General features: G+C 35.3%; 1 protein-coding gene across 10 annotated transcripts in view; it reads left to right on the top strand.

The window, feature by feature from the left end:
• DMD (dystrophin) overlaps positions 1–27,144 on the top strand; it is a 1,179,964-nt gene that overhangs the window by 471,931 nt on the left and 680,889 nt on the right. For all 10 annotated transcript variants that reach the window (XM_032100882.1, XM_032100878.1, XM_032100881.1 and 7 more), the window contains 5 exons: positions 37–138; positions 266–373; positions 5,882–6,061; positions 11,867–12,042; positions 21,525–21,648. In XM_032100882.1, coding sequence (XP_031956773.1) covers positions 37–138; positions 266–373; positions 5,882–6,061; positions 11,867–12,042; positions 21,525–21,648 — 690 coding nt within the window. The remainder of the gene's footprint in view (positions 1–36; positions 139–265; positions 374–5,881; positions 6,062–11,866; positions 12,043–21,524; positions 21,649–27,144) is intronic.

Below are 27,144 nucleotides of genomic sequence, written 5' to 3'. Positions count from 1 at the left end.
AATGCAAAATTCTCTTTTGTGTTTCTTTCTCTCCAGCACTTTGGAAAACGGTGGGCAGCCATCTGTAGATGGACAGAAGAGCGATGGGTCCTCCTGCAAGATATTCTTCGTAAATGGCAGCATTTTGCAGAAGAGCAGGTGAGTAGCTTTTTAGCAGTTATAAACTGGAATGTTCTTCAAAATATTATAGGAAATATAATAATAATATATATAGTATATATAGGAAAGGCCTGACGGAAGCTTTTTCTCTCCAATTTTATTTCAGTGCCTTTTTGATGCATGGCTTACAGAGAAAGAGGATGCTGTGAGCAAAATTCATACAACTGGCTTTGGAGATCAAAATGAAATGCTGACCAATCTAAGCAAATTAGCTGTATGTATATTTTCATTCTTCTCTTTTATGTTCAGCTTCCTTAATCTGAGTCTGAATGCACATGGCTTTACCCCACTCTCACACTGTATGGTTTAACAGAACTTCGGTTTCATACTTTGGGACTGGGCATTGCCTCCTGTGGATAGAATAAGTTGGTTCATAGCCTTGCTGATAAAGGAACCGGTTGATACAGGAGTTTTTCTTGGTTGCATCTTCAGTCAAAAGCTCATGAAATAAAATAGCAATGGGGTGTCTTAAAAATACATATACTTTTATAGTGATGGTTTCTTTGTTGATGCTGTTGGTGTGTGTACTGTGTGTGAGACTCAGTTGATAGACATCTGTGCAAAGGCAAATGCATAGTAAGTACTTACCATACAGCAAACCCTGTCGTACGTTCCTTGAACTTCAAAAAGCTAAAGGCTCAGAAGTTATGAAATGTTGAAATTAGTATTACTTTACAGCTATACCTCAGCATCAGAAATGTAGTTACATGCACAAGATGCACCCTTTTCACCACATCCTCCACCTCACTCCAGCAAATGCTCCACCGTGCATGGTCTTTATGGAGGGAGTTTAGGTCTGGCTGTGCCTGTAGAGGTGAGAACCTTGTTGCAGCCTAGACTTACCAATGGCTTTGCAGCAGTAGGACCTTTGTAAAGAACATGATATGGTATGTGCTATTTCTGTATGCAATCATGACTGTCTCTGCATTCAGAGGAAAGGAAGCAGTCATGTCCATGCTTTGGTGAAAATAGGTAAATTATTGCTCTATTAGGAACAAAACTGGTAATCTTTTCAGGCAGGAACAGTTCTCTATTATTAATTAGATATTATTAAGTAATAAATATAATGGCATACAATTAATAATTATACATTAGTCATTAATTGTTACTGGATATACATATCTTGGTTATGTATATCTAAGGCTCAACCTTAGATTTTTAAAAATTAATTTAGGATTTATGTCCTTCTCATCATTCTGCATTTAAAAAGTAGAAACATTCAGGCTCTGGGTTAATAAAAATACCATTATGTTTCTGAGGTTTAAGTAACTGTGATGTTTCTAAAATTTGCTCTTTTATCCTCACATATACAAATGTATAAAGCTGAAAAAAAAATGTACTTACAGACTGATGGTTTAATTCCATTTTAGCTGGTCCAGAATTATTGGTAGATGTTCCTTTGATTCATAAAATGACTCAGTCATTAATGTACAAACCAAAAGATTGATTTTTAGCATAATCTTGACACATTGTAATTATTACACTGCCATATATTTTTTTTTCTCCTCTCCTTTCTTTTTCCTTCTGCAGCTCCTTAGGGTTTAGTAAAAATATGCATTTAGAAGTACAGACTTGGATTTTGATTAAAGATTACTTAGGATTAAGTCAATTTCTTTGTAAAGGAAGGAAAACGTGTATTTGCCTCAGCGTATATACTTCTTGGAAATTCTAACAATCTAACACGTGAGCAATCTTGAAGTTGACTTCAAGCCAGGCTTTTAACACGTAATCGATTGGAGACAACTCAGCATGCTTTAGAGTTCCTTCATGAAGAAAAATGTATTACAAGAAATTCAAATTTATTCAAATAATTTGTACTTTTGGATTTCAGAAGGTTGCTAGAGGACATAGGTACAGAAGGTTGAAATGTTTGTCACAAACTGTGAAGTAGCAGACTATTAATGGTTTGCAAGTCTTAAGCATAGGGCCAGTTTGGATACTTTTCAGAATTGCTTAAAAATATGATGTTAAGAAGGAAACACTTTCGTAATATTTTCATAAGTTTCATTAATGAACTCTTATGAAGTTAAAATTATGTTAAAATTATGCTGCCAGTTTAAATTGTTGCCCATTTTTGTCCTGAAATAATTGTGGTCTTTCAGGAAACTGAGTGAACAACATAAAATAGTAAATAAAGTGATTTTTCCATATTCCTGAACATCAGCAAGAATCATGTCATCCTTAACAGAACAGGTGGAGTTTATTAATTGCAACTTAATCTTTTTTACACATGAGTAACTTTGGTCTTTTCAGAAACATGATTCATAATGCAATAGTTTAGGTGTGTAAATATTGTTTGTATAGTAGAAGAACACTGCCTCTTTAGTGTCTTTGATTTGCATCAGAAAAATAGCTTTAACTTTTGGAATTCCTCGATCAGGTTTTAGACCGAGTAGCAGTTGTTACCAAATTCCAGGGAGTATGTGTTTTGACATTCACACAATGCCAAATTGACAGAAGTTTAGTGTATGACAATTTACTATTTTTATCTTGTCTGAATCTTCAGGAATTTGTATTAATACATCAGCCACATGAAATTTTTTTGCAGGGAATATATCCTCCTGCTCTTGAACTGGCTTTTAGAAATAGGGAAAAATGGGATCAAGCTGTCCTGACCCTGACATGCATGTCGTGCCTGTCTTTTGGTGTATTTTATTTTGGACTTAGACACGTGTTTGAATGTGGCAGAGGAGAAGCTGTTACTCTTACAATTAGACCTGAATTGTGAAAGTGAGTCTGTGACGGAAGGAAAATATTTATTTTCCCTTAGTATAAAAGTGTTTATATTCTTAACAATATGATAGCTTGGTCCCTCACTTATTCAGTCATTTCCAGCAAGAAATTACAGCATTAGCTGCTCCTGTTAGACCTTAAGAATTTTAAGTTTGATATTCTAATATGGCATAAGAGCTTCCAGCCTATGTTTTCTGCATCTCTTACATGTAGAATGTGGCCAGATTAAGGTTGTGTTCTTTTGCCAAACTCCTAAGCCCGAAGGAAATTTCTGAAGGTAATTTATTAAACCATTTAGAATTGCGACTGTTGATTTGAAATTCTACAACCCTCCTACACGGCCCTAAGCATTCTAAAGTGATCAAAGTGAAATAAGTCTGTTTAGATACTGTTCACAGTAGGGAAAACTTGACTTTTATATCATATTAATATCTACAGGTGGGAGCTTGCTCCAGTGTGGGCGCTCCACAGGGTCACAATTTCCGTCAGAGCACATCTGCCTGTTCTGGTGTGGAGTCCTCCACAGAATGCAGTTTATTTCAAAGGATTTATTCAGTATTTTTATGTGAAAATTTATCTTGTCATTAACTCTCTTCTGGGATCTTCCTAGTTTAAAGGTCAGAGAAACTATTTAGCAGGTAGTTGCTCCAGTTCTTAAAATAGTTCCTTAAAATAACTGAGGTTTTTTTGGTTTTGTGTTTTTTTTTTTGTTTTGTTTTGTTTTGTTTTGGGTTTTTTTGTTTGTTTTTTTTGTTTGTTTGTTTTTTTTAATTTTCCACTTACTATTTATTCACAGACACTATAATTGTCTCTTTAATTCTTACACAAGATGCAGGGTGAAACAGAGCATAGACTGAGCTGGAAGATGTGATGCACTGAGAATGTAGAATTGAGGTGAAATTTTGGTGCTATGTATGGCATATGTATGTCATATTCAATTTTTTTCTTTTAGAAAAAATACTGAGAGCTATTGCAAAGGTATACAAGATCTACCTCTACATATTTATAGTGTATGTTCCATTAATATAGAGTTAAATCTTTTTTTGTTTCACCTAATGCTTTTTTCTTTTTTTAACCTATAGAAAATAAGTTAGATATTACACGATTTTTGACTGGAATAAATTTCTTCGCAGCTGAAAACTTACTTTACAGTGGGTGTTGCTGGTTAGACTATTGCAGTAAGCAAAGTTTTTGATCTTTAATGAAAAGAAAAAAGCAAGAATTAAAAATTTAAACACCCCAAAAATAGAACCACATTACCAAAAATAAGGAAATCACTTTATAACATTCAAATATCAGGGCTTACAGTATGTACTCAACAGAAGTTATGACTGATATATTTGATAATTAATTTCATAAAGCAAACTTCAATGTCTTGTCTTCTGAATTGGCAAATTACATATTTTGCAGTTGCTATTATTATTTTAGGTCTATTCTTGTACTGGAAAAAAGCCCAAAGCATATTTTTGGTTATTGTGGCACACTGACAGGTTTTTAATGAAGAAATATGAAAACAGAATCTCCCAGTATAGTTTTCCAGATTGACTGTAGCTATCACAAAAGCATATTAAGTTGTAGTGAGCAGTATCTTTGAGAGAAATTTTTAGCATCCTTCCCTTTGTGTTTCACGTCCCACTTGTGCTCCAAGTATCTTGGATTGATGCTGAACTCTTTGGGGTTGTGAGCTGGGGTGGTTGGAAATCAAGCACTGCTCTTCAGAGCTAAGTAATGTTTCACAGGATACCGTTTTTTATTATTCCAGTTAGTGTGTATGGTGGCTTCCACATGAGCTTTTTCTGACACTGTAGGCGTAAAAAAAGGTCAAATATAGCAGTGCTTGAAATTTAACATGCTAAACCTGTTTACATCTACTTTCCTCCATCTGTTAGAATCTCCTACTACTCTGAAAACAGATTCTTCAGTATAAAGTTAGCTTCTACTTCTCAAGGATGTATCAATTTAAATTTTGATATTAACTGTACCTACCATTAGTAATTACAATGTTTCAAACCAAATCTGATTAGAAAGAGTACTGATTACGAAGACAAATCTTTCTTTTGCTGAGTTGTATTTTTAATTACAATTTTGGATTATATAGCTGTAGAAAAGTATATGTAGACTAAATTCTGTTGTCTAACCACTTGTTTGATTATCCCTGTCATGTGTTGGGAATTAGAATGCAATCCACAACTGCATGGGAAAGTTCAAAATTCGGCCATGGTCAGCAGGGTTAGGGTGTAGAGAATGAATGTTTAAGGAATGGAAATCAGTGGAGTAAAGCAGTTAAGGCTTTAAAAAGTAAACCCAGGTAAGAACTGAAGCTATGAATGATCCTTGGATTTGTGAACAGCCTGTTTTGAACAGCCTGTTTGTGAACTCCTGTTTCTCAGGAGTTTCAAGGTCCCTTGGCAGTGTTTTTTTTGTTTTTCTGTTTGTCTGGGCTTTTTTTGTTTTGTTTGGGTTCTTTTTTTTTTTTTTTTTTTTGGCGGGGGGGGCGGGGGTTGGGTTTTTTCGTTTGTATGTTTTAATCCTGGTTTGGATCAAATACTATTTTTCTAGGAAACTTTTTTCAATATGCAATATATAGCAAAGTACATTGAAACTTTAAAGAAAGGCTGTTTGACATGTAATTACATGATATAGGTGTTAGCATTGGTGCAGTTTTAAGGCTATTCCTGTAAGACAACTGTTAGCTTTTTGATTCATGTCACCACCTGAAGCCTGCTGTGAGGTTTGGAGTTGCCCCACCTGCCATGTTATGTTGCTTTGCAAAGTGCAATGTGTGCATTCCACTATGTAAGCTCTGCCAGTAGTTTTTATGGTAACAACATCATGGAATTATAGGAGCCCTTACCCATTTTCAGCTCTTTATGATGCTCTCCTCATGATTTTTCTTCTAAGTTTGTTGGATTCCTTTTTTGTGACTGTTTTGGTTTGGGGTTTTTTATGTAAGAATGTGTGTTCTTCCTTCTGTTACTTTGTTTAACAGATTCTAAAAGGAGATCTAGAAATGAAAAGGCAAATGATGAGTAAGCTGAAGTTGCTCAGCCAAGATCTCCTCGTAGCTGTGAAAAATAAAGCAGTGGCTCAAAAGCTGGAAAGTCGTCTTGAAAATTTTGCCGAGCGCTGGGAAAGCCTTGTGCAGAAGGTGGAGAGCAATTCTAAGCAGGTTTGTAAAAACTGGTTTTATCAGTTTGTGACAATCAGATCCTTTGACAGTCAAATGCTTGAAGTAGTTTTGGTGCTGTTTGTCATCTTGTTTTAATTTTTTCCCCTGCATGATTGCTTAAGACATATTTTATTTTTAGGACAGCATAATACAAATGTAATATAACTTTCCAGAATTTTATTTCTCTCTTTAGTTTTTAATCTCTCTTTATAGTGTTGATTACTTTCTTGGGTTGTTAACTATGTTTTTAGGGATGATACAAACCATAATGAAAATACCTTTCCAGTTAATTTGTTTTTAACCTATAATAACACACTTTTTTATAGCTGTCTCTTTGAAATAGCACATAGTCTTAAATTAGTGCCAGAACTGTCTGCTAGTTTAAGTGAAATTATTTTTTTTCAACAGTGAAAGTTTATAATTGATTGCTATTTTACTTCTGCATATCATATGCTGATTTACAGATTAAAAAGAGAGGGTACAAAAAAAAGAAATTTCTTGGAAAAATAAAGAAATCAATCTATACCTGTAACCAAAGTGACAATGAAAAAATATAACCTGCTATTATTTTTGAACACTTTCTCTTAACTATAATACATTTAGAAAAGAAATTGAGGTTTTAAACCAGGTAAAAATAATCAGCTCTCTGGTGTAGTACCCAAACCCATATACAATTATTTTGCCTAGACATCTTGCTAGCACCTCTTTCTTACTGTATTTAAACCCAAATGGGCTCCTTTTTTTCCATTCCATTATCTCACTAATATTGGGTTATTTTTGTGCTCTCGTTGTATGACTGATAAAATGGAAATGGATATTAAAGCTTTTTAATTAGGCAGCACAGAGCAGACTGTTACAGCAGGTACTTCTGTCCTGTCCATACAGGTTTCTCACAGTTCTGGTCAGTTTGATTCAATTCCCTTGAGCATGCTGCCCTTTTTTGTTGCTCTATACAAACACTTCATCCAAATTTTGTTTGGGTAATTAAAGAAAAGCTGCTGTAATTAAAGAAATACTTCATGTGGTGATCTGAATACCTCTCAATAACCTTGCTTTCAACTCATACCTTAATATTTTAGTTTTCTCTGTGATAGTTAGAAAAACCAGCTGATGTTGGAAAAAATCAGTGTGGGAGAATAGAAGGAAAGAGAACGGGGCAAGGGCACAATTTCACTTAGTAAGAGAAAGCAAAACCAGATTGTGTACACAGCATTTAGGAGTTGAAAATAAGATTTAGTTATAACATATTTACTGTGGAAAACCTCCTGCTTCAAAGCAGAGGAAAATTCCAGGGATTCATTTCTGGATTTGGGATGGCTAGGATCATGTGATTTGAGGAAGTCAGTAAGTCACTCCAGATTGTTCAAGAGCTGTTTAGATTGGTGATCACTCCTATAAGCAGATACTAGTTTTGAAAATGGAACTTAAGTTACAGAAAATGAAGTGAGCAGTCCTGAGAGTTTAAACATAGATCAGCACGCCTGGGAGGTGCTTTGGATTCCAAAACCAGTGTAGCTGTCCTATCGTAGCAGACCACTTCACTTGAAAAGGTTTTCCTCCAAGCTGCTCTGCTTTGGACAGCGGTGATTTTCTGTCATGGGGATATTGCTTCACCTTCTGGAAACATTGCACAGTCAGTGCTGACTGTAGTAGGACCTGTTTCTAAGGCACTGATACACTGTTCAGACATATCTTCTGTGAAATACTGGTGGTGTACTTGTCAACGTGTGTTTCTCTCTAGGCAGGCAGACAATATTAGTAGAGTTTTTACAAATATTCATTACAGAGCTCATTTATGTGTTTACACTGCAAGGAAAAAATGCATTTACAAGATCTCATTATGCTCTCTACTCATGAGCTGGGGAGGAGGAGACTTTGAAGAGGGTGAAAAATAGGATATTTTTCACTAAAATCTATCAGAAAATGCACATTTTATTCATCAAGCTTAGGTATTGCCTTCAAAATTAACTTTACGTGATTTAGTGGTGGACTTGGCAGAGCTAGGTCAATACTTAAACTCAATGATCTTAAATGTCTTTTCCAATCTAAAGGATTCTATGATTAATAATTTTCATAATACCTTCATAATTACATTTTTGTCCTTAGTTATTTCCCCTTTTCTCTTAATAATGTGTCGCTTAATGATTAACTTGTTAACAAAATAAGAAATTAAATGGAAGAGACGTCTCCTCAGGCTCAGTTCAAAGATGATTCTCCAACTAGACATACAAAGTAGTTATAAATCCCAAAGGAAAAGTGCAGAAGGAGAATGTGAGTCCTCCCACATTTGGCTGAATTAATTGCTCTTGAATTCAAGCATCTAATCAGAACACATGGCTGAAGCTTCTGCTACAAATGACTGGAAGGCAAGGGTGTGAGAGAGAAATACCTCTAAAAAAGCAGTTTGTCCTCATCATGAAAATGTCAGCTTTCCTTCACTGACCACACAGTGGAATCAAGGACAAGGACAGCTTGCTTAGGCTAGATGCGTAGCTTCCAGAAACTCTAAACCCAGCTTTGCTGAGTTCATTATGCTCCTCTAAATTGTACTGAAAATCTTTCCAAACTAAAGAAAACACCATTCCTCATCTGAACTTCCCCACTCACAGAGATAAATTTCATCAAAGATCAGATGACAGCTCCAAAAGTGAGTGTAAAAGAAAATTATGAGTTTATCAGGACAGAGGGCACTTCCAATGACAGTAATAAATGTTGGCATTAAAGGAAGGCTGCTGTATAAATGAGAAATAAAATGACATAAAACTACTGAAGTGCTGTACACACGTTGTACATATGTTTGCCTATAGATGATGAAAAAGATTTGAATTTTTCTACTCTGAAAAGAGATGAGTTTTAACATGTTTCCAAGATGGGCTTGATGTGATACTGCAGGCAAGCATTGTATTTCGAAAGCCTTTTAATGTGCAGCCTTGTGAGTCACCTTAGCACTTTCCATATGATTTTCTAGTGGGTTAAAGCCCTAGTCTATATTGCCCCTTCTCAGAATCACATTTGCTGTTCAGGGACTGAGAGGGATGAAGAAAATATACATTTATTATTTGGACCATCTTTGAATAATACATGAAACACACCATTTTGGTGATTAAAAAGATGTTTGGGTGGGGATATTTTTTGGTTGGTTGGTTTTGTTTTTTTTCTTTTTCCTTTTTTTTTTTTTCCTTCATTTTCTTTTTTTCCCCAGATAAGCCAATAAAAGTTACTTCTTTTTTGTAATTCCTAATATTTTTGATTGTCCTATACACACTAAATTGTATGCATTTTAAATGTGAACCAGCCTTCTCTTGCAGAGTAAGACTGCAATCTACCTTTCAGTCTTACCCTGTCTCTAGTTAGAATAATTATGAACTTCAAATTCACATCTCCATTCTCCTTTTGAAGCACATAGTATTTAACCTCCACTCCTGTTGATTCAGCATGAAAAACAGTTTTTTACTATTTTGACATAGAAATCATTACCCCTCACAGCATCATGACATGACTGCTCTGAGCAGTAACTGCACTACCAGCTCTGGAAGTGCAGTTCCCCATCTCCAGCTGAAGCTGCTACTCCTGTGTAATTGGTATTATGCTGCAGATGATTCCTACAGTGCCCTAGCTGTGGTTTATTCTGTGTTTCACCTTCTTCGCTGAAAACTCTGCCCTAATATTGATTAGCAAATGAAAACATGGCAGGATATGACTCTGGGTGTCTGAAACATCATCCTGTCATTGATTTTTGGATAAAACAGAGTGTAATAAGAATTTATGAGAAGAGGAAAGAGAGACAGAGAGACTGTACCCAAACTTATAGAATAGGCAAGAAATTCTTTTTTTTCTTATGTTTAGTCAGCTCAGGGAAAGATGACATCAGGTTCTATCCTCAAATTTCATAGAACCCTAGACATCAGAAGCTTTAACTTGCTTTTCTTTCTGCCCTATAATTAATTAAAATAAAATGGAAAAGTATGCTGTATAGAGTTTCAATAAAAATATGGAAATGCTGACTTAATATTGTCATGATTTCTGTAGGAAAAAAAGTTAAAATCAATACATTTGTTGAGAGAATTAAAACAAGAGTGTTACTACATAAAATTCTAGTGATTAAAAAGTCAACTGGGTGTTTTTCTCTTCCAGAGAACTTTGTAGTTCATATGTTAGCTAAATCCCTGCAGGTCACAAGCGGTTTGTTCAATTGACATAATTAATCCATATATTTTTTAAAAAACCTGTTCTGTATCTAAATTTGATAATCTTCTGAGTAGTCCAGAGTCTGCTCTAAAATCTAGACTACTGCCTCTTTCTAGAGGTGGAAGAACAGCATTGGGTTAACTGCTTTATGTAAGAAATACTGACAATTTACAGTGGTAAAGCACTTCCCAACTCATCACTTCCACTGGCAGCCTGGCCAAAGAACAGGAAGACTTTTGCATAGAAGACAATGTGAAGAATTCAGAAAAGGAATTTGTTGGGGTTTTTTTCAGGTTTCTTAGCTTTACTGATGTTGCCTGCTGGGAAGAGGCTTCTTGCTAACAGTATTTCCCTTTCCTCGTCATTCTATTATTTTTTTCAATGCAAGAAAGCATTGTGGGAAAGGTGTTAGACCTGTTTGCCTCTTCCTTGTTTATAGAAGCACTTATGTCTCAATAACTAAGCAGACTCAATTCTCTTACTGAGTTTCTGATAAAAGAAGTAATAGATAATTTATGTATGTGTTTATAGTTTAATGGACTTTTAGATACTGGAATTTCCATTATTGAATTGGAAACTCTAATTCTTGCATATTAGCAAAAGCAAAGAAGCAGGGCTCTTCAGGTGCACAACTTTTTCTACTCCTGGTATAAATTCGTTCTTTTATTTTCCGTTTCATTGCTCTCAAACTGTGAGTTGGTCATTGGAGCTGTAACTGAGCATTTTGACAAATGAGCCATCATCTGAGAGAATCAGAAAAAGAAGTGACCTATTTCTCATGAGTTAAGGGATTTAAGAACAGCTGCCCACATCTGAACTGGAAGTTTCTAGTTTGGTGTTATATGGAAAAAAGTATAAATTGGCAGTACATGCACAAGCAGTGTACAAACAAGTATGAGCAAAAAATATTTCTCATCATTCTTTTTTTAATTCAGCTGAGCTATACAAAGGGGTTTTTTCATGTTACTGGGGCAAAGCTAAATGCATTAGATTGGTAGTGTTACATGCCACGGGTATTAGTAACCCCTTAATATTTTTTTTTAATTTGGAATAAAACTGATGCAAATTAATTTGCCTTCTAGTGTGTATGTTCTAATCTAAGATTTCCAGCCGGAAAGTTGACTGCCCTTTCATGCAAGTAGGTTATGGTGAATTACATTCGATTTGAAATTTTTTATAAATGGTAAGACTAATGATTGGTAATTTAGTGCTATTTTCATGCCTTCATCACCTCTCAAGGAGCAAATTTTCAGACTGGGGACAGTCTGAAATTATTATTTAGTCATAGTAAAATTGTAGGTATTTGCTATCATTCAATTCCATTGTAAAATTCCATTGATTTCTTTTCTTCATTCAGCATGGATTACAGGGAGCTGAGAGTTCATTAGAATCCTTTCTGATTTTGATATTGGCTTTTGCAGATATCTTATTCACACACCATGAGTCAGATAAAACAATCTGGCTTGAGTTGCATGTAAGGTTTTTTTCTGAAGGTCAGCCTATGATCAGATGGGAGCAGTTTTTCTATTATTTTCATTATTTTGTATTGCTCCTCCAAACAATCTTTACTGAAGTCTTTCAAACAATGTGTGACCTCTGTTTTTGTACTTCTCACAGATTTCGCAGGCTGTCACTACCACTCAGACATCACTAACACAGACAACTGTAATGGAAACTGTAACTATGGTGACCACAAGAGAACAAATCCTGGTTAAGCATGGTAAAGAGGAACTCCCACCACCTCCACCCCACAAAAAAAGGCAACTCCTTGTGGATTCAGAAATTAGGAAGAGGTGAGAATCATCAAGAGACAGAGAGAGAATACTGACAGAGTCTGGATGAAAATGCAAAAATAGTCATTTGACTGCAATATTTTTCTGTATGCTATTTTGAGCTTAAAATTGTATTTCTGTTCTCTGTTAGGGTACCAGCTGATAATTCTCTTTCTTTATTCAGGATGAGTTATGGATTATATTGTGCTTCTATTCCACCTATTTAGCAGTACAGAATGTTAATGATTACATCAATACCATTGCATAGTAATTATAGTCAGTTGAAGTCCTTATGTATGGCGTTGTGGGGATCCCACTCGGTTATGGTCTTGAAACATGATGGGCAAGAAGCATTCCATTAATTCTAAGACTTTTGTATTCTTTAAGAAGCATTTTATAGTAGTTAAAATACTAATAATGCAGATATTACCTGGTTTCTAAAGTTCATTGTATTCTTCTGGGCTTATGGGTCAGGAGTAAAAATAGCAGCTCTGCAGAGGCAGTTAATATTTGGTGAAACTCATTATTACTTTCAGATTTTTTTTCCTGTGTAACTCAAGTACAAGTGACAAGGGATTTTAGACTAATGCCGAACACTAGTTAAAGTCAGGAGAAAAATTTCTGATGTGTTTAAGGAGAATTGCCTCAAGCACTAAGTTTCTAAATGAGGTGCTAAGAAGGTAGAATTCAAACATTCATTGTAACGTTTGTTTTGGAAATATGTTTTGATATTCAGATGAACATGAATTCCAAGGTAATAGATTCAAGGACTGAAAGGGACATGAAACGGCATTCGGTGTCTCATTTCTATAGACAATATCCTCGTTTAGTTCAATGTGTTTACCAGGACAACTATTTTCTTATAAAACAGTGTTTCACTTACTAAGTAGAATGAAATATAGCAAGAATAGGAGAAACCTGACTTCTTTTTAATTGAAGCTGTATGTTACTGAAAAAATAGATACTTTTTATACATAGGCATTGTACTTGTGTTTAACCATTCTAAAAGTAAGGTTTCTAGCTCAGCATCATTATTTAGGAATGATTTAAGAAGAATGATTCTCCCCCTTTTTGTTAAATTGGATAGCTATTTCTATGGAAATTGCTTAGTCTAAATAAGATGTTAAGCTAAATTTGAATGAATTGAATCTATCTCCAAAGTCCTCATTTGGAATCTGTTTTTTCCCTTGTCCTAGGTTACCATTAAATCATAGTGAGAGTTATATTTTGCTGTTATATTCCCAAGCACTCAAAATAATGCACAGAAATGAGTATCAGCAGACTTTTAAGTCCTGAATTTGTTGAAGGAATTTTTAGATGGCATAGTTATTACTTATCAGGAATTATAAGCCTTAGCACTCCTGTAAATGTTTCAGTATTAATTGCAAAGATGAGAAACGGGATGAAGGCCCTGTTGGCTTATATACCACAGTAAACCTTTATTGCAGCATGGTCCCTGTCATGAAAATAGTGATGTGCTTTATTTTGAAATTGAAAAATTAAGAATCCTTGTTGTTTTCAAGTATTTAAATAATTGATATTTTAAAACTTTTCACTTTTTTCTTTCCAAACTGAATGTTTTAGGAATGATCTTACTTCATAAGGATGTAAAGTATAAGGCCACTGCTATAAAGGAAAGCATTATCTTAATTAAAGCTAAATTAAGGAGGATGATTTTTTTAGAACCTACTCTTTTAATTCTTCAAGAAAATTGTTGCTATATGTATCATTATAGAACTGGAGGCCAATTGGCAGTAGAAGTTCCTTTCCCAGCTACTATATATTTGCTGTTAGCATATCTTTTCCTTCTTGTTCATATTCTTTTAATTTGCCTTAATACTGAAAGTAAACTTGGCAGGGTACAGCAAAATACAGACTTCATAGTCATCAGGCAATGAAACTGCCTGAGGGCAGGAGTTAGCTGGATTATGGGAATTGATTTTGTTCCAAACTACCTTGGTTTATAGAAACTGATAATTATGTGTTGCTAGAGTGTTTTAGCTGATGTCTGTCTAAAGCACTACAACTAACAAGTTTATATATAAATCTGACTGATCCTTTTACAGAAAATAGGATATATTATCAACTTTGAGACTAGGATTGCTTGTAGATATATAACTGGTAGATCTGCTACCAAATTTACAGTGTGTTAATGATTTTTTTTTACCATGCATACTAGGTTTCAAGGGTTTTTGATTTGTTTTAATGCTATCTAAAATATGTGCCTTCACGATATAATTTCTGTTTAACTTTGAGATAAGAGTCAAGATAGAGCAATCTTTAGTTCTGAGTCTTTGCCTGGGATGACTTTACATAAGTGAATAAGTTGTGGTTTCTTTTAGATGTGTAAAATCAGAGTCCTTTTCATTTCTGCACAGGTTAGACTTTTATTTTGATCTGCTGGGAGAGAAATCTGACTTTTACAAGGAAAAATGGAGTTAATTGTTTTATACACTTTAATATGCTCCAACTATTGTGTTGTGTGCTGAAATTACTAGATTTACTTTAACAATGCAATTGCACCAGCGCATGAGAACTAGTCCAGGGTGACTGTTATACCTATGAGTGGATCTACATTATGGCAATGTCCAAAGTAAATGTTGGAAATGTCCACAGCTGTGCAGCAGGATGAATTATGGTTGTATTATCTGAAGGCAGTGTTTCTCCATTCAGATAATTTTTTGGCATTTCTAACTGAACAGAGAAAAAAACAAAAAAAAACAAACCCCACAATTTATGTACCTTTAGTCTGCAGAAAGTCCAAGCGGATGTTCCACAGTGAGAGGACCGGTCAATAAATAGCTTCAGAAAAACACTTTGACAGTAAACTTTGGGGAAGAAGTTTCATCTTAGAACAACAATTTTTGTGACTGTTTTTAATTAATATGTAAAAATGTAGTCCTGAAAACAAGCACATTTAATAGTATGTTGTTGTCTTTCTCAAAGAAAAGAAAATATAAATTTATACTAAATATAAGCGTAATAATGGAAGAAGAAAGCTTATCTTAAAATTTGGGTGCTCAGTTAAAATATCTTTGTTCATTGGTGACTAGACACCTTTTTGATCAATGCTTTTTTCTGATGTGAGAAGAAGCATTATATATGAAAAAACAGCCAGTCATTTATTTTCTGGGTGCACTGTTGGCCACAAGATCTTTCAGGGTTTTTTGTTTGTATTCTGTTGTAGCTGCACCCCAGGATAAACAAAGCCCACAGTGATGCATGCCTTTTGATTTTTTTAAGTAAACTAAAAGAATGGGGGTCCTCAACCTACCTCTCCTACATTGTTCTATGTTGCGTGTGTTTACAGCCAAAATTTTCCCTGAGCCCTTAATAGCTAATAGTTTATGGTTATGTGCTCTTTAGTTTTGGTTTGATAAAAAAACCCCTAGCAATTACTGAAGCTTCCAAAGGTAAATAACCAGACTGTGTTGGCTGCTTTCTGCAGCCACAGCACAACACACTGCATGCTGTTGCTTGGTATTTTGGGGCTGGAAGGGAAAGACACATTGGGGGTTGAGGCCTTTTTGAGGTGGTGAATAATGCTCCCAGGTTTTGCCAGCTTCTTTCATCTCTTCTCAGGTTTTTGGCAGCATTGTTTCTTTAAAGGAGTATATTTGAAATAAATGCATCAGGCTTCATTGCCACATGTTTGGAAAGATTTGTGCTCCAGATTTGCTTTGCTGTGAACTAAATGTTTTAGAGATACTAGAAACCTCTTTAAGGAGGAAGAGTATTTTGGCTACTCAGTGAATATTGTGTTAGTGTACTGTGTAAGAGTACAGCCTCCAGTTACTAAGCCAGTTACTAAGAGGAGAAAAAAATGGATGGCTAAGAGTGAAGCATCAAACTTTCTAGAATGTGTTCTACTTTTATATTTCCAAGTGTTTTGTCAGGATTGAAAGTATAAAAATCTCTATTTAAACTGAAGAAATTGAGAAGAAGCAATTTGATTTGTAGACCAGTAACATCCGCAGGACTGAATGTCACATTTCCATTGCTCTTATTCACTGCGACATGGATGCATGGGAAGGAAGCTGTTGATTTTTTTCTTGCCTCTTAAAGCAAGTTTTTGCCATAAGTGATGGAAAGCAGAGATAAGAATCAGATTTGATTTCTTTTTTTTTTAAATTTCTTCTCCCTCCATTCTCCCCCCAAAAATCTAAAACTGCTTCAGAAGTAATGTTTCAAAATGTCAGAATAATTCAGGTGAGTTAAGTTCTGTTACTAGTCAAAGAAAAGCTCCTTTTCCCAAAGGAATAAATTTGAAACTGAGAAAGATAAAATACTTGGAGCTGTATAATAAGATCTTGAGAAGTATGTATTAAGCATTAGGGCTAGAGATAAATGCAACACAGCTGAGGTTATAGTATTTAAAAAACCTTGTAGATGGGAGGAAGGGATGCAAGGTAACATTTGTTTTCATGGCATTTACATATTCTGGGAAAAACAGGTCAGTTGCATATCACAGAAAAATCTGAAAATTGCTCTGGTCATGCCAAGTTTTTAAATAGCAGACAGGTAAGAGTTGGTTAATATTTAATATAAACATATTTTTAATATTAATGTGCTTCAATAATGTCCAAAGATACCTTTCTTTGTAATTTGGTAAATAGCTTTTTACATGCTTCTTAATGTTTCCAGGGAAGGTCTACTTGCCATAACATTATTATTGGTATAATGTTAATCTGAAGATTTGAAAGAGACTTGATGCCCTTTGAAGAGCAAGGTGTGTTAAAAAGAGTATAGTTGCTCCATCTAGTGTTTTTTTCATTTAACAGCTGTTAAATGAACTTTTTGAAAAGAGAGAAGACCTCACTTTTTTGAAAATTATTTTATTTGGGATTCCAATGCTTCCTTATTTAGAAAAGTTTGGATTTTTGTAGGAAAAAATGTATCAAAGGAAAAATTATAATGACTTTATAATGTTGTTTTTGGTAGCTATTGTTTCAGATATCCCCTTTCTGTGCAATTAATTATATTAGTCAGGACTAGATTGTGATTGTTTAGCACTTCTGCAGCCCCTCCATTGGGATAACTGTTATTCTCTTCCAGAAATGCAGCTTTTGCTCTGGTATTGTTATCTAATGATAGGTAACAAACCCAAAAAGAAGATGTCTTCAATTTTCCTGGTGCTTTTTGATATCAGTATGTCTGTAGCCAATTCCAGAGGAAAGGAAAAGGTGACTGAGACACAACAGAATAGTTTTCTGTTTCTTACGGGGGAAATAACTAATCAACGTTTTCACTTGGAGTGTAAGAAGTATGGGTATGATGAGGTCTGTAAACATGGACACTTCTTAATGCTTATTAGTTTTAACCCTTTATACTTTTTGTGAGGTGAGCAATGGATTAGTGACAAATAACCAGAGAATTTATATTCTTCACATTTAGCTCCTGAAATTACCTGCAATATTATAGGAGTGGTGCTGTCAGCACTTGCTGCAGGCCGTGATGACTGGGTTTAAAAGTACCCTATACCTAATGGTACTAGTGAAGTTTCTGTTGGAGATACACACTTGGGATTGATTTAGTATTTCTTTTCATGCCATGGTGTGCATTACAGAAATGAACAGGTCATAATGTGGAGGAGGCTAAACTGAATAGTATCACAAGTGTACAGGGAGGGTCAAAATGTCATTCCAAAAGGAAATAAAATTATTTGACAACTAAACTAAAAAAGTAGGAAGGTAAAAGTAGTTGCTTGGATAAATCGGCTGTTCAATTAGAAGATGAGACCAAGTCTATTTATCAACTAATGGCTCATCAACTACAAATACAGAGGAGGAAGACAGACAGCAGGGAATTAGATCAGAATAATTCTTCCAATGGGCACCCTGTACTGTAAAGTTGTTCTTTGATACCTTCTAGGCAGTGAAGAGCTGCAAGCTGAGAAAGACCTTTGGTGAGCTGGGGATTTCAGTCCAGACATGGAAACAAAATAATTCAGTAATGTGGTTCTTGGATCAAAGTTGTATCATTCCCTGCCAACTCAAGATGTAGGCAAATGGTTTTATGTCTGCCCAAGATTCACAGTGGTGACAGGCCCAGTGTGATTTTTGTTTGGGGAAGGAAGGGAAAAAAAAAAAAAAACCAGACGAGCAAAGGAAGTTGTCAGGCAATTCCTGTCTGTTAGAAGAATAAAGTACTGAAACCACCGTCTGGCCATGGTAGCAGTAACATAGTAATGTAGTTTAAAGATGAAATTCAGTCAGTTTAGAGATAAGATTATGTACCATGATGGCCACATGACAGGAAGATACTTCATGCCTCGTGTTCCTATGTGAACTTGTTCAACGTTGAATTTGTTTCTATATCTATTTACTCAAAAGCGTATTTTAAAACCATCTTCATACTTTTAATCTATGCCAGTCACAATTTCATGGAAAATTCTCCACAAATTGATTTTCTGGATCATCCTAAGGCATATGTCCACTTCAGACTCCCATTCCAAACTCTCTTACTATGATCATGTATTTGTTCAAAATTTACTCCTTGTTCTGGCTTTCCTTTTCCATATTAAATACACAATAAATCACAACTTTGAGGCATTTCACAACTTAATTGCGTCACATTTTTTTCCTTCTGTGCATGGAATGTCCAACCCAAATACACACCACAGCAAGATACTGTAGTCCTACTAGAAGTCCCCTATCTAATAAAAAAAATTCTGGAAATCACTAAGCAACAAGAGAAAATTTGTTTATATTTCACAGTAAAATCAAACCTCCATTTGAACTCAGCTGGCATGTGCTAGCCTGTAAAGAAAGGGCTGTGGGACCAGTAAAAATAGTATCTCCATTGTGGAACAGCAGAAGAAAAGACTAACTGGAAAACAAAACCATGACTTCTGCATGAAGAATAAATCCACTCCTTCAAATTGAATTTTTAGGTGGTTAGCGTGCCAATGTGCATGTTAATTTAAGGTAGTATTTAACGTAATTTCTCAAGTGAGTTTTGGTTTAGTATCTTCCATGGATCTATTTTTACAAATTCTACGTGAGGTGGTTTGTTGGGACAGAAAGGTAGTCTTGCACTATTTTATGTCAAAAGTATTGTTGCTCCTAGGAGATTTAAAGACTCTATTTATACTTTGATATCAATCTAGACCTAATATAATTTTTAACTGCAGCTGTGCTCAGAAAGGAAGCATACAATCACTAAAGCAGAATGATTAAATGCTATTTCTACCAATGTTTCCTCCTTTTACACAAGATGAACATGGCAGTGTTTTGTTTGGTTTTTTTCATACTGGGTAAAATGTCTTTATCTTAAAAATATTTATGTACTGCAAAAAGGTACTTAACTTTTATGTATTTTAATTATCTTCTACCCCCCTATCGCCCTTTTTGAACAGGAGGCTTTGTTTCTGACATTATATTTATCTCCAGAAGAAACTGCAAGTGACAGAGCAATCTGTTATGTGAGATCAGCTTTGTCATATCAGAGAATCATATCATATTATAGAATGCTTTCAGTTGGAAGGGACCCTAAAGATCTGTGCCTAATACTCACCACCATCTGATGGCTCTCTGGGCCATGAGATGTGTTCCTAATTATTTGTTGAACTGTCAAAACCGTCCCAAATGCTCCCATTCTTCTTCCAGGTGTTGCAGAGGCAAGGGATAAATCCTTTTTTTTTGAAGAATTGATCACTGATAAATGTTTTTCTCTGTCAATTTCCATCCTGTGCCAGGGTAACACCAGGCTATTTTTCAGAGACTTGGTCTCACTAATCCTACTTGCCTGCAGCTTCAGAATAGAACAAATGCCAGCATTCATACAATTGTACCTGCAGTCAAGGAATTTTAGTACTCAGGGACTGCTAAACTTGTCTTCACTGCTGTCAGATGTCTGGTGGTTTGTGATCATCAAATATACAGTTATTATTTGCAGAACAGAGGATAACATTTTACTTCAAGAATTGCAGTTGATTTAATGATCAGAAATAAAGCTGAAGTAGGAAGCTCTTAACTGACTGTGGAGTTCAAGTTCAGGGATTAGAATCTGTTACTGGCACGGACATTCCTTGAACCATCTGGGAATTTTATTTTGTCTTCTGCCTCTGGATCTGTAGTTCTTTATAAAACTGAAGATTTCTGCACTTTCCATTACTTCAAAGTCACATTTTTTCTCCTTGAATGATTATTCAAATAGTATTATCAGGAATTGTTTTATCAAAATTATTCCTAAGAGTTTATAATTTGAAAATAGAATATTGGACTGAGATTAAGGTAGTGTGTGATTCTTTTTCTTTTGCTTTCATTATTTATGAATACAAAAAATAGCAGTGGAGAAGGAAAAAAAGGGAATCATAAATATTAGCTCAGGCATGGAAATTTTTCTTATATGCATTTTTCATTTCTGTATATGTAGATTTATATAGCACCTGGTTTTACCTTACCTCTTGGTATTTTAGAAGTATAAATCCTTGTATAAATGAAGTCTGTTTTTATAAAATAATTAAGTTCATCCAGGGGTATAATTGTTGTTCAAGTTACTGTTTTTAGTAGATTTTCAGTTGTATGAAAATGATGCAACCTATAGTCACAAAGCAAACTGAAAGATAAAGCTCATTATTTTTTCCCCCAGGTCTTTCTGCTCTATTGTGTTTACTGTATTGCTGCAGAAGGAAAGTCAGCTGCAAAAGGAATATAAATATTAGAACATACAGTGCAATAAAGAAATGCAATCAAGCAGAGAGTGTGGCACAACTGAGAAAAAATATTGTCTGAAGCTTCTTGTTTTAGAACCTACAGTAGATACTGAATCACAATTTCAAATTTCTAGACATTAGTAATCTACATATATACATTTTGAGACATTACCTTACGAGTGGTTAACAAAAATTAAGATCAGTTTTAAAGGAGTTGATGAAAGAATCCAGACTGTAGTAAGGAGGACTGTGGAGTAAAAAATTAGTTATAAAGTAAGTGCAGAGAGTTGGGGATCTTAATTTTGGTTTCTAAAGCTTTAACTGTAGAAAGTTGTACCTGTTGATTGGTAATTACATTCTACAACAAATTTGAGTCAATCAGAAAAGATTCTTTCTTACCATCAAATTTTCTGCTTGAATTTCCTTTATAATATCATCATTACAAGCTGGGACATAAATCTCACAGGTTTGAAGGTTGCATCCAGATAGGCCTTACATCCTCAGCTCAGCCAACAGACTTGTGGTACTCTCTTCACTGAGAGGCATTTATTTCATGTCTTCCAAAAACATCAGCTGGAAAAATTAGAATACTTATTGTGAAAATTATTGAATCTGTTCAGCTGTCAAATTAGGGTCTTAAAAATGGAAAAGTTTCTAAATTTTATATTTCTAAATCGTAGGGTGAATACTTTTTGAACTCTCTGATGAGATATGGGAGTTTAAAACTCTCTTTTTCTGAGAGAAATTGCTGTTTATTCACTTGTTTAAACAACCATGTTTGCTGCCAATCCTGTTTTCACAAACTTAGTGGAAATTGAAAGTCGTATTACACATTTCTGTCTCTCAGGTTTGACTCGGATTCGACAGAGCTCCACAGCTGGATGACCCGCTCCGAGGCAGTGCTGCAGAGTCCTGAGTTTGCCATCTACCGAAAGGAAGGGAACATCTCAGACCTCAGAGAAAGAGTCAATGTAGGAGAAACTACTCATACATATGTCTGTTTGTATTAGCTTGTCAAAGTTCTTTCAAAGTCCAAGTTTAAATGAGTTCAAATGCAGACTGACAAGCATTGATTGTCCAGAATAAATTTAGAGGTGTTCACTGTTTCTGTGAATTTCACATTTTGGCACCAAAATTCCTACGCAGGCTGTCTGAATACATAGATTTTTGTTGTTGTTTTTGTTCATACATATTCATATTTAATTAAGGTATTCTAGATCCATGAAAGTCTTAGGTAAAATTATACCAAAGGCTATATTTAATTTCTTAAATGTGTAACATCATTCTATACTGAGAGCTTAATTTGATGTTATACATGCATAAATCAGAGAACATGAAAAGTGTCACTGTAGTGGATGCTAAAGAAAATCGATATCTATTTCCTTTTACAGTGCTGTAAAATATATATGGCAATCACCAGTTTCCACAGAGATTTTATTGGGGTTTTTTCCCCTCTATTTTAGTACCATATCAGAACCAAAAACTTTTCTGCCAAAGTGAATAGTTCTGCCCTGCTTAAGAAGTAGCTATGTTTGTGTGTATGTGTGTGTGTCACAGACTGAATTACTGAATTTAGCCCTCAAAAATGAAACTGTTGCAAATTTTCTTCCTTATTTAATTTTTGTGGATCAATGAAAAAATGCCCATCTTTTCCAAGTAAGAGAAAAGGGAGTTTTTTATAATTAGCTCTGATGGTTGCATAGTATATTATGGAACGTCATTAAAAAATGTGCTGATACATACTCCTAGAACGCAAACAAATGGGACAAAGTTTCTGGATTGAATTTAGATTTGCTTCTGGTTTTTCTGATTGTCTGTTTTTCCATCATAAATCAGCTATTATAAGATGAAGGAACATGGAATTTTGTGATTTTAAGTGTGCATTTTTAAATTCCATGTTAAATCATAGGTTTCTTGCAATAATTTTAGTTATTAATATTATCATAGTATGAGTGCTAGAAATTATCCATTCTAAGGGAATATCTTGAATTAATTTATGACACAACTTCATTTTTATGTGAAATATACATACATATACATATATATGCAGACTGGATCAAACACACAGAGTAGATTTGATGGGTTCACATGCTTCCATACTGAGTTAATTGGATTCATCTAATACTTTAATAGCTATACAATTAATTTTCCAAGTGCTCCAATCTAAATTTTAAAAGAAACAAATAGAAAAAAAGAAACAAAATGCTCATCTTCCCTTCATATATTCACATTTTGACGAATGTATTCATTTCAAGGATGAAAATTAGCTCATCTTGACTAACAAATTACACTGCCTATCCACACTGTCAGGTTTCCTGCCTGTTCTACCTCATATTGTCTAAGACTTTACAAAAGCATTAAAGGATCCAGGAGCCATGGTTCCCCTTCCTCCTTCTTTCCTTTCTTTGCTTTTGAGAAGGTGGTGGTTGCTGCAAGTGAAGGGGTGGAGGTGGCTGAACCACAGGACCTCCTTTGGTCCCAGCTGGAATTCTACTACGTCTTGCCTTGCCTTTGCTGGAGCTGAGGAAGAACATTGGGGCTGGGAGGACACTACCTACCACATTTATCCAGGCCTCATTTCAGCTGGTGAAAACACACATAGTACTGGAGAAAAATGGGTGGAATTTGTCCAGTGCATGAGTATTTAAAGTTTGAATTCAAGACACTAAAGATAGCAGGAGATATTCCAGATGTTCCTTTGATCTCCTTGGAAACTTAATAACTGAGTTGTTAAAAAACAAATTTCCAGCTTTTTTTTTTTTTTTCAGTAAAGTAGAGCAGAAAAGGATCTGTTGTTTATCAAAAGAGCTCTGAGACAAACCAGTAATTCTACATAGATATAAGAAAAAGCAATATGTATCCTTCATTCACATTGAAAATATTTTTAAAGACCAAGACCAGTTTTAATTTCACAGTGTCATTGCTTTTAAATGAACATTTTATAGAGCAAATGAAGTCAAATTTAGAAGTTTCTAGTTGCTCTAAGGGAGAAAACATTCTGTTACATGTATTAATTTGATAGTGCAAACTCTGAAAGATGGCACTTGACAAATGGCTACATGGATTCTGTGTTGAATGGTTTTCAGTTAGTGTAAGTCTTTGAACACACTTTTTTAAAAAAAAAAAAAAAAAAATCAAATTTTTACAAATTCCAGGTTTTAAAACTTGTCCTGACCTGACTTTTCCTGGTCTTGTCTCTGTCTCTATCCATAAAATGAGAGACAAAGCAGAAAGTACTCTTCAGTTCATTGATTTGAACAGTTTCATTGCTGCTTGCTAACACTTTTAGTTATTAGTTCTCTCAAAATGAGCCTCAAATCAATGGAAAATGAGGTAGTGTGTGTTTTAACATATTATAATCTCTAGTAAAATTGTAGAAGGCATATAAAAAAAGAATGAAATGAAGAAAGGGAAACATATGTGAGAGATAATTGAAATAGATTTTATTGTACTGTTGTGCTTTAAGCCCAGCTGGCAATTAAGCACCACTTGCTAAACACCACTTGCTCACTTCCCCCCACCCACCCCAGTGGAATGGGGAGAAGCAGAAATACAACTTGTAGGTTGAGACGTTGAGATAAGAGTAGCTCAATGACATAAAGTAAAATATAATAGTAACAAATAATGATTTTGATAATAAAAAGAAAGAAACAAACAACAGGTAAGGGTTGCACAATACAATTGCTGACCTCATGCTGACCAAGGCGAGACCCCAACCCTGAACCCAGATAAGCCCCCTTCCAGATAACTCCCCCAGTTTATACACTGAGCACGTTGTTCTACGGTGTGGAATATCCCCCTGGCCAGTTTGGGTCACCTGTTGTGGTTATGTTCCCTCCCAGCTTTTTTTTTTTTTTTTTTTCGTGCATCACTGGCAGAGCATGAGACACACAAAAAAAGGCAGTCTTAGGATAAATAAAACGTAGCAAACCCAAAACATAATACTATCAATATTATTCCCAGAGTGAATCCAAAACACAGCACTGTCCCAGCTACTGAGAAGAAATTCACTGTATCCCAGCCGAAACCAGGACATGCACTGACATCCATAGTCATACCTCAGTGTTGTACTCATAAAAGCATGCGTGTGACCACCTACACATGTGTGCAGAAATCCCATCTTGCCCTTGCTGGTTAATCATTTGGGGTTTTTCTCCCATATAACAACATATATTGGTATCTCACAGGACACCTGTGCTTAAAACTTCCCTTTATTCCCTACCATAGCCAGTGCTGAGTCCTAGAGCCTTTTTATGATGACTTTCTTTTCTGCTGCTCTTTTGGGGACAGGTTACTAGTTCTGTGTTTTTTTTCTTGTGGCAGCTTGCTCTTGCCCATCATTTTTCATGGATGAGGGGTCACTTCCATAAGATTTAGCAGAAGTGCATCTGCTGCATGATGGGGGGACAGAGACGTTGGAAATTAAATCCACAAGGAAATTTCTTTTGCCATCATTGGTGATTCACAAAGTGAAAAAGCTTGCTCCCATCTCAGCACAGAGGGGTCCTGGGGGAGACAGAGCCAAGAGCAGGCTGTATGAAAAGCAGTGACTTGGTTTACTAAGCCAACTGTTCTTCAGATCCTGGCAGGAAATTAGCCTTTGGCAGATGTATTATGTAGCTTGAATATATTAGACATGTGAAAGAAGTCCATTCCTATGTCTGGGGAGAAGAAAATATTTATATCCCTTCCCTGATACAGAAGAAGGATATTTACCTTACTTGGGCAGGCAGACTGCAAAGCCGTAAGAATAGAAGTTTCATTGTTGAACAACCATACTCCTAAATAATGGAGACATCCATACATTAATGCTGTAAATATTGTTATGCTTCATCCCACCATAAATATTCTACAGTTAGCGGGTGTATTTTACTAAAATCAGACCTAAGAATGACTCAGGACTTCTTTGTTTTTCCTAAGCTATAATGGGCTTTCAGTATTGCAAGTTCGAATATATGAAGGTTCAGGTGCAAAAAAACCTCCACAATTTCAGGTGTTAAATCCTGCTTAGTAAGTTGGATTTGAGACTATCCAACATGAAAATGGAAATAAAACTCCCTGAAAGGAGTTTTGGTTAGCCAAGAAGAAGCACCTAGAAATTCAGAATCAAAGATAAACACGAGGAACAGATGTAAGGGAAAATGTCAGCTATCCTAGACAATTAAATTTGTTCTCTTGGCATTCTCAGAAGCCCCATTCTAATATGTTTGTTTTGTTTTAGTGACCTTTTCCAGGCATGCTTTCTTGGGCCTGGATATTTGGGAGCTGAATCACTGTCAGAGGTGGTGATGCTAATGTTGTCCTCTCTGCCCTCAGGGGTGATGGGTCACCATCACAGGAGGTCGGAGTACTGCTACCCTGCATCCTTTCACAGAGCTCTCAAAGTAGGATGTTCATTTGATATATGAATAACATCCAAATTTCTCCAGCCATCAGTATTTTCTAGATTATGAAGTCACTAACTACCAAAAAAAACTCAAGGTCAAATAAAATGTTTAGGTTTGTAAAAATAACCTCTTTGCCTTTAGCTAGCATTTAGCTAAAGATGAATTTATAATGTTTTTCAATCAATTAAAACTAGACTATAATACAGTTGCACTGTCTCTTACAAAGCAGTCCAAAGGAGAATTAATCTCTGCTTGGACAAAAGCCTGTAAAGTTAACCTTTGCCTCTAATATTGGTATCTTTTTTTTTCTGAAAAATATTTTACAGAAAACAAAAAGAGTTGAAAAAAAGGGAAGTTATATATTTGGAAATATTTCGAAGTGGCTTAGGCACTATTGTCAAAAAGTGTCTATTACTATGTACAGAAATTAAGTTTCAAAACTTCACAAATCCCTTCAGAATGATCCCATTCTACTTGTGTCGTAAATGAACCTGGATCCAGAGCATGGTTCCCTTCAGTAACGGAAAAAATGAGGAAACAGCCAAAGAGATGGATAGATGAGAGCTGTCTCCAGGACTACTCCCTTCATTTCAAAGCATTTTACACAGGGTTATGGAAATACATCTTCTGAGGGTCTTAAAAATCCAAGACACAGTTTAAAGGTTTGGCAATGGCAGACCAGGCAGCCTAATGGCAGGACCATTGGTCAGTGTTTTGGGTAACTAAAGTGAATTTCCTCATTTCTCCCCATATCACATCATTTGTCTTTGAACGAGAAACCAAGAGTTCAGTCTCTCTTCCTTTGGTTAGCACTGTGCTTTCTGTGTGTAAGCATTTGTCTTCCTGTAACGAGTATTAGACCTTCATTTTCATAATATATGCCAATTACATAAAAATGAATGGAGAAAAATAGTTGACAGAAAGCTTGATACATGTGAAATCTTTTGTTTAAGGACTCCACACACAGTGCTTATATTTTCTACCAGGATCTGGGAATTTGAAACTTTCAGGAGAGAGGTGGACATTTCTCCATGTTTTCCTGCACACACAGCATATCACTGGGCAGTGAAGGGTTGACTT

This window comes from Corvus moneduloides, chromosome 2, assembly GCF_009650955.1.
Source record: "Corvus moneduloides isolate bCorMon1 chromosome 2, bCorMon1.pri, whole genome shotgun sequence".
NCBI classification, from domain to species: domain Eukaryota; kingdom Metazoa; phylum Chordata; class Aves; order Passeriformes; family Corvidae; genus Corvus; species Corvus moneduloides.
This window is presented reverse-complemented; position numbering and strand designations above follow the sequence as displayed.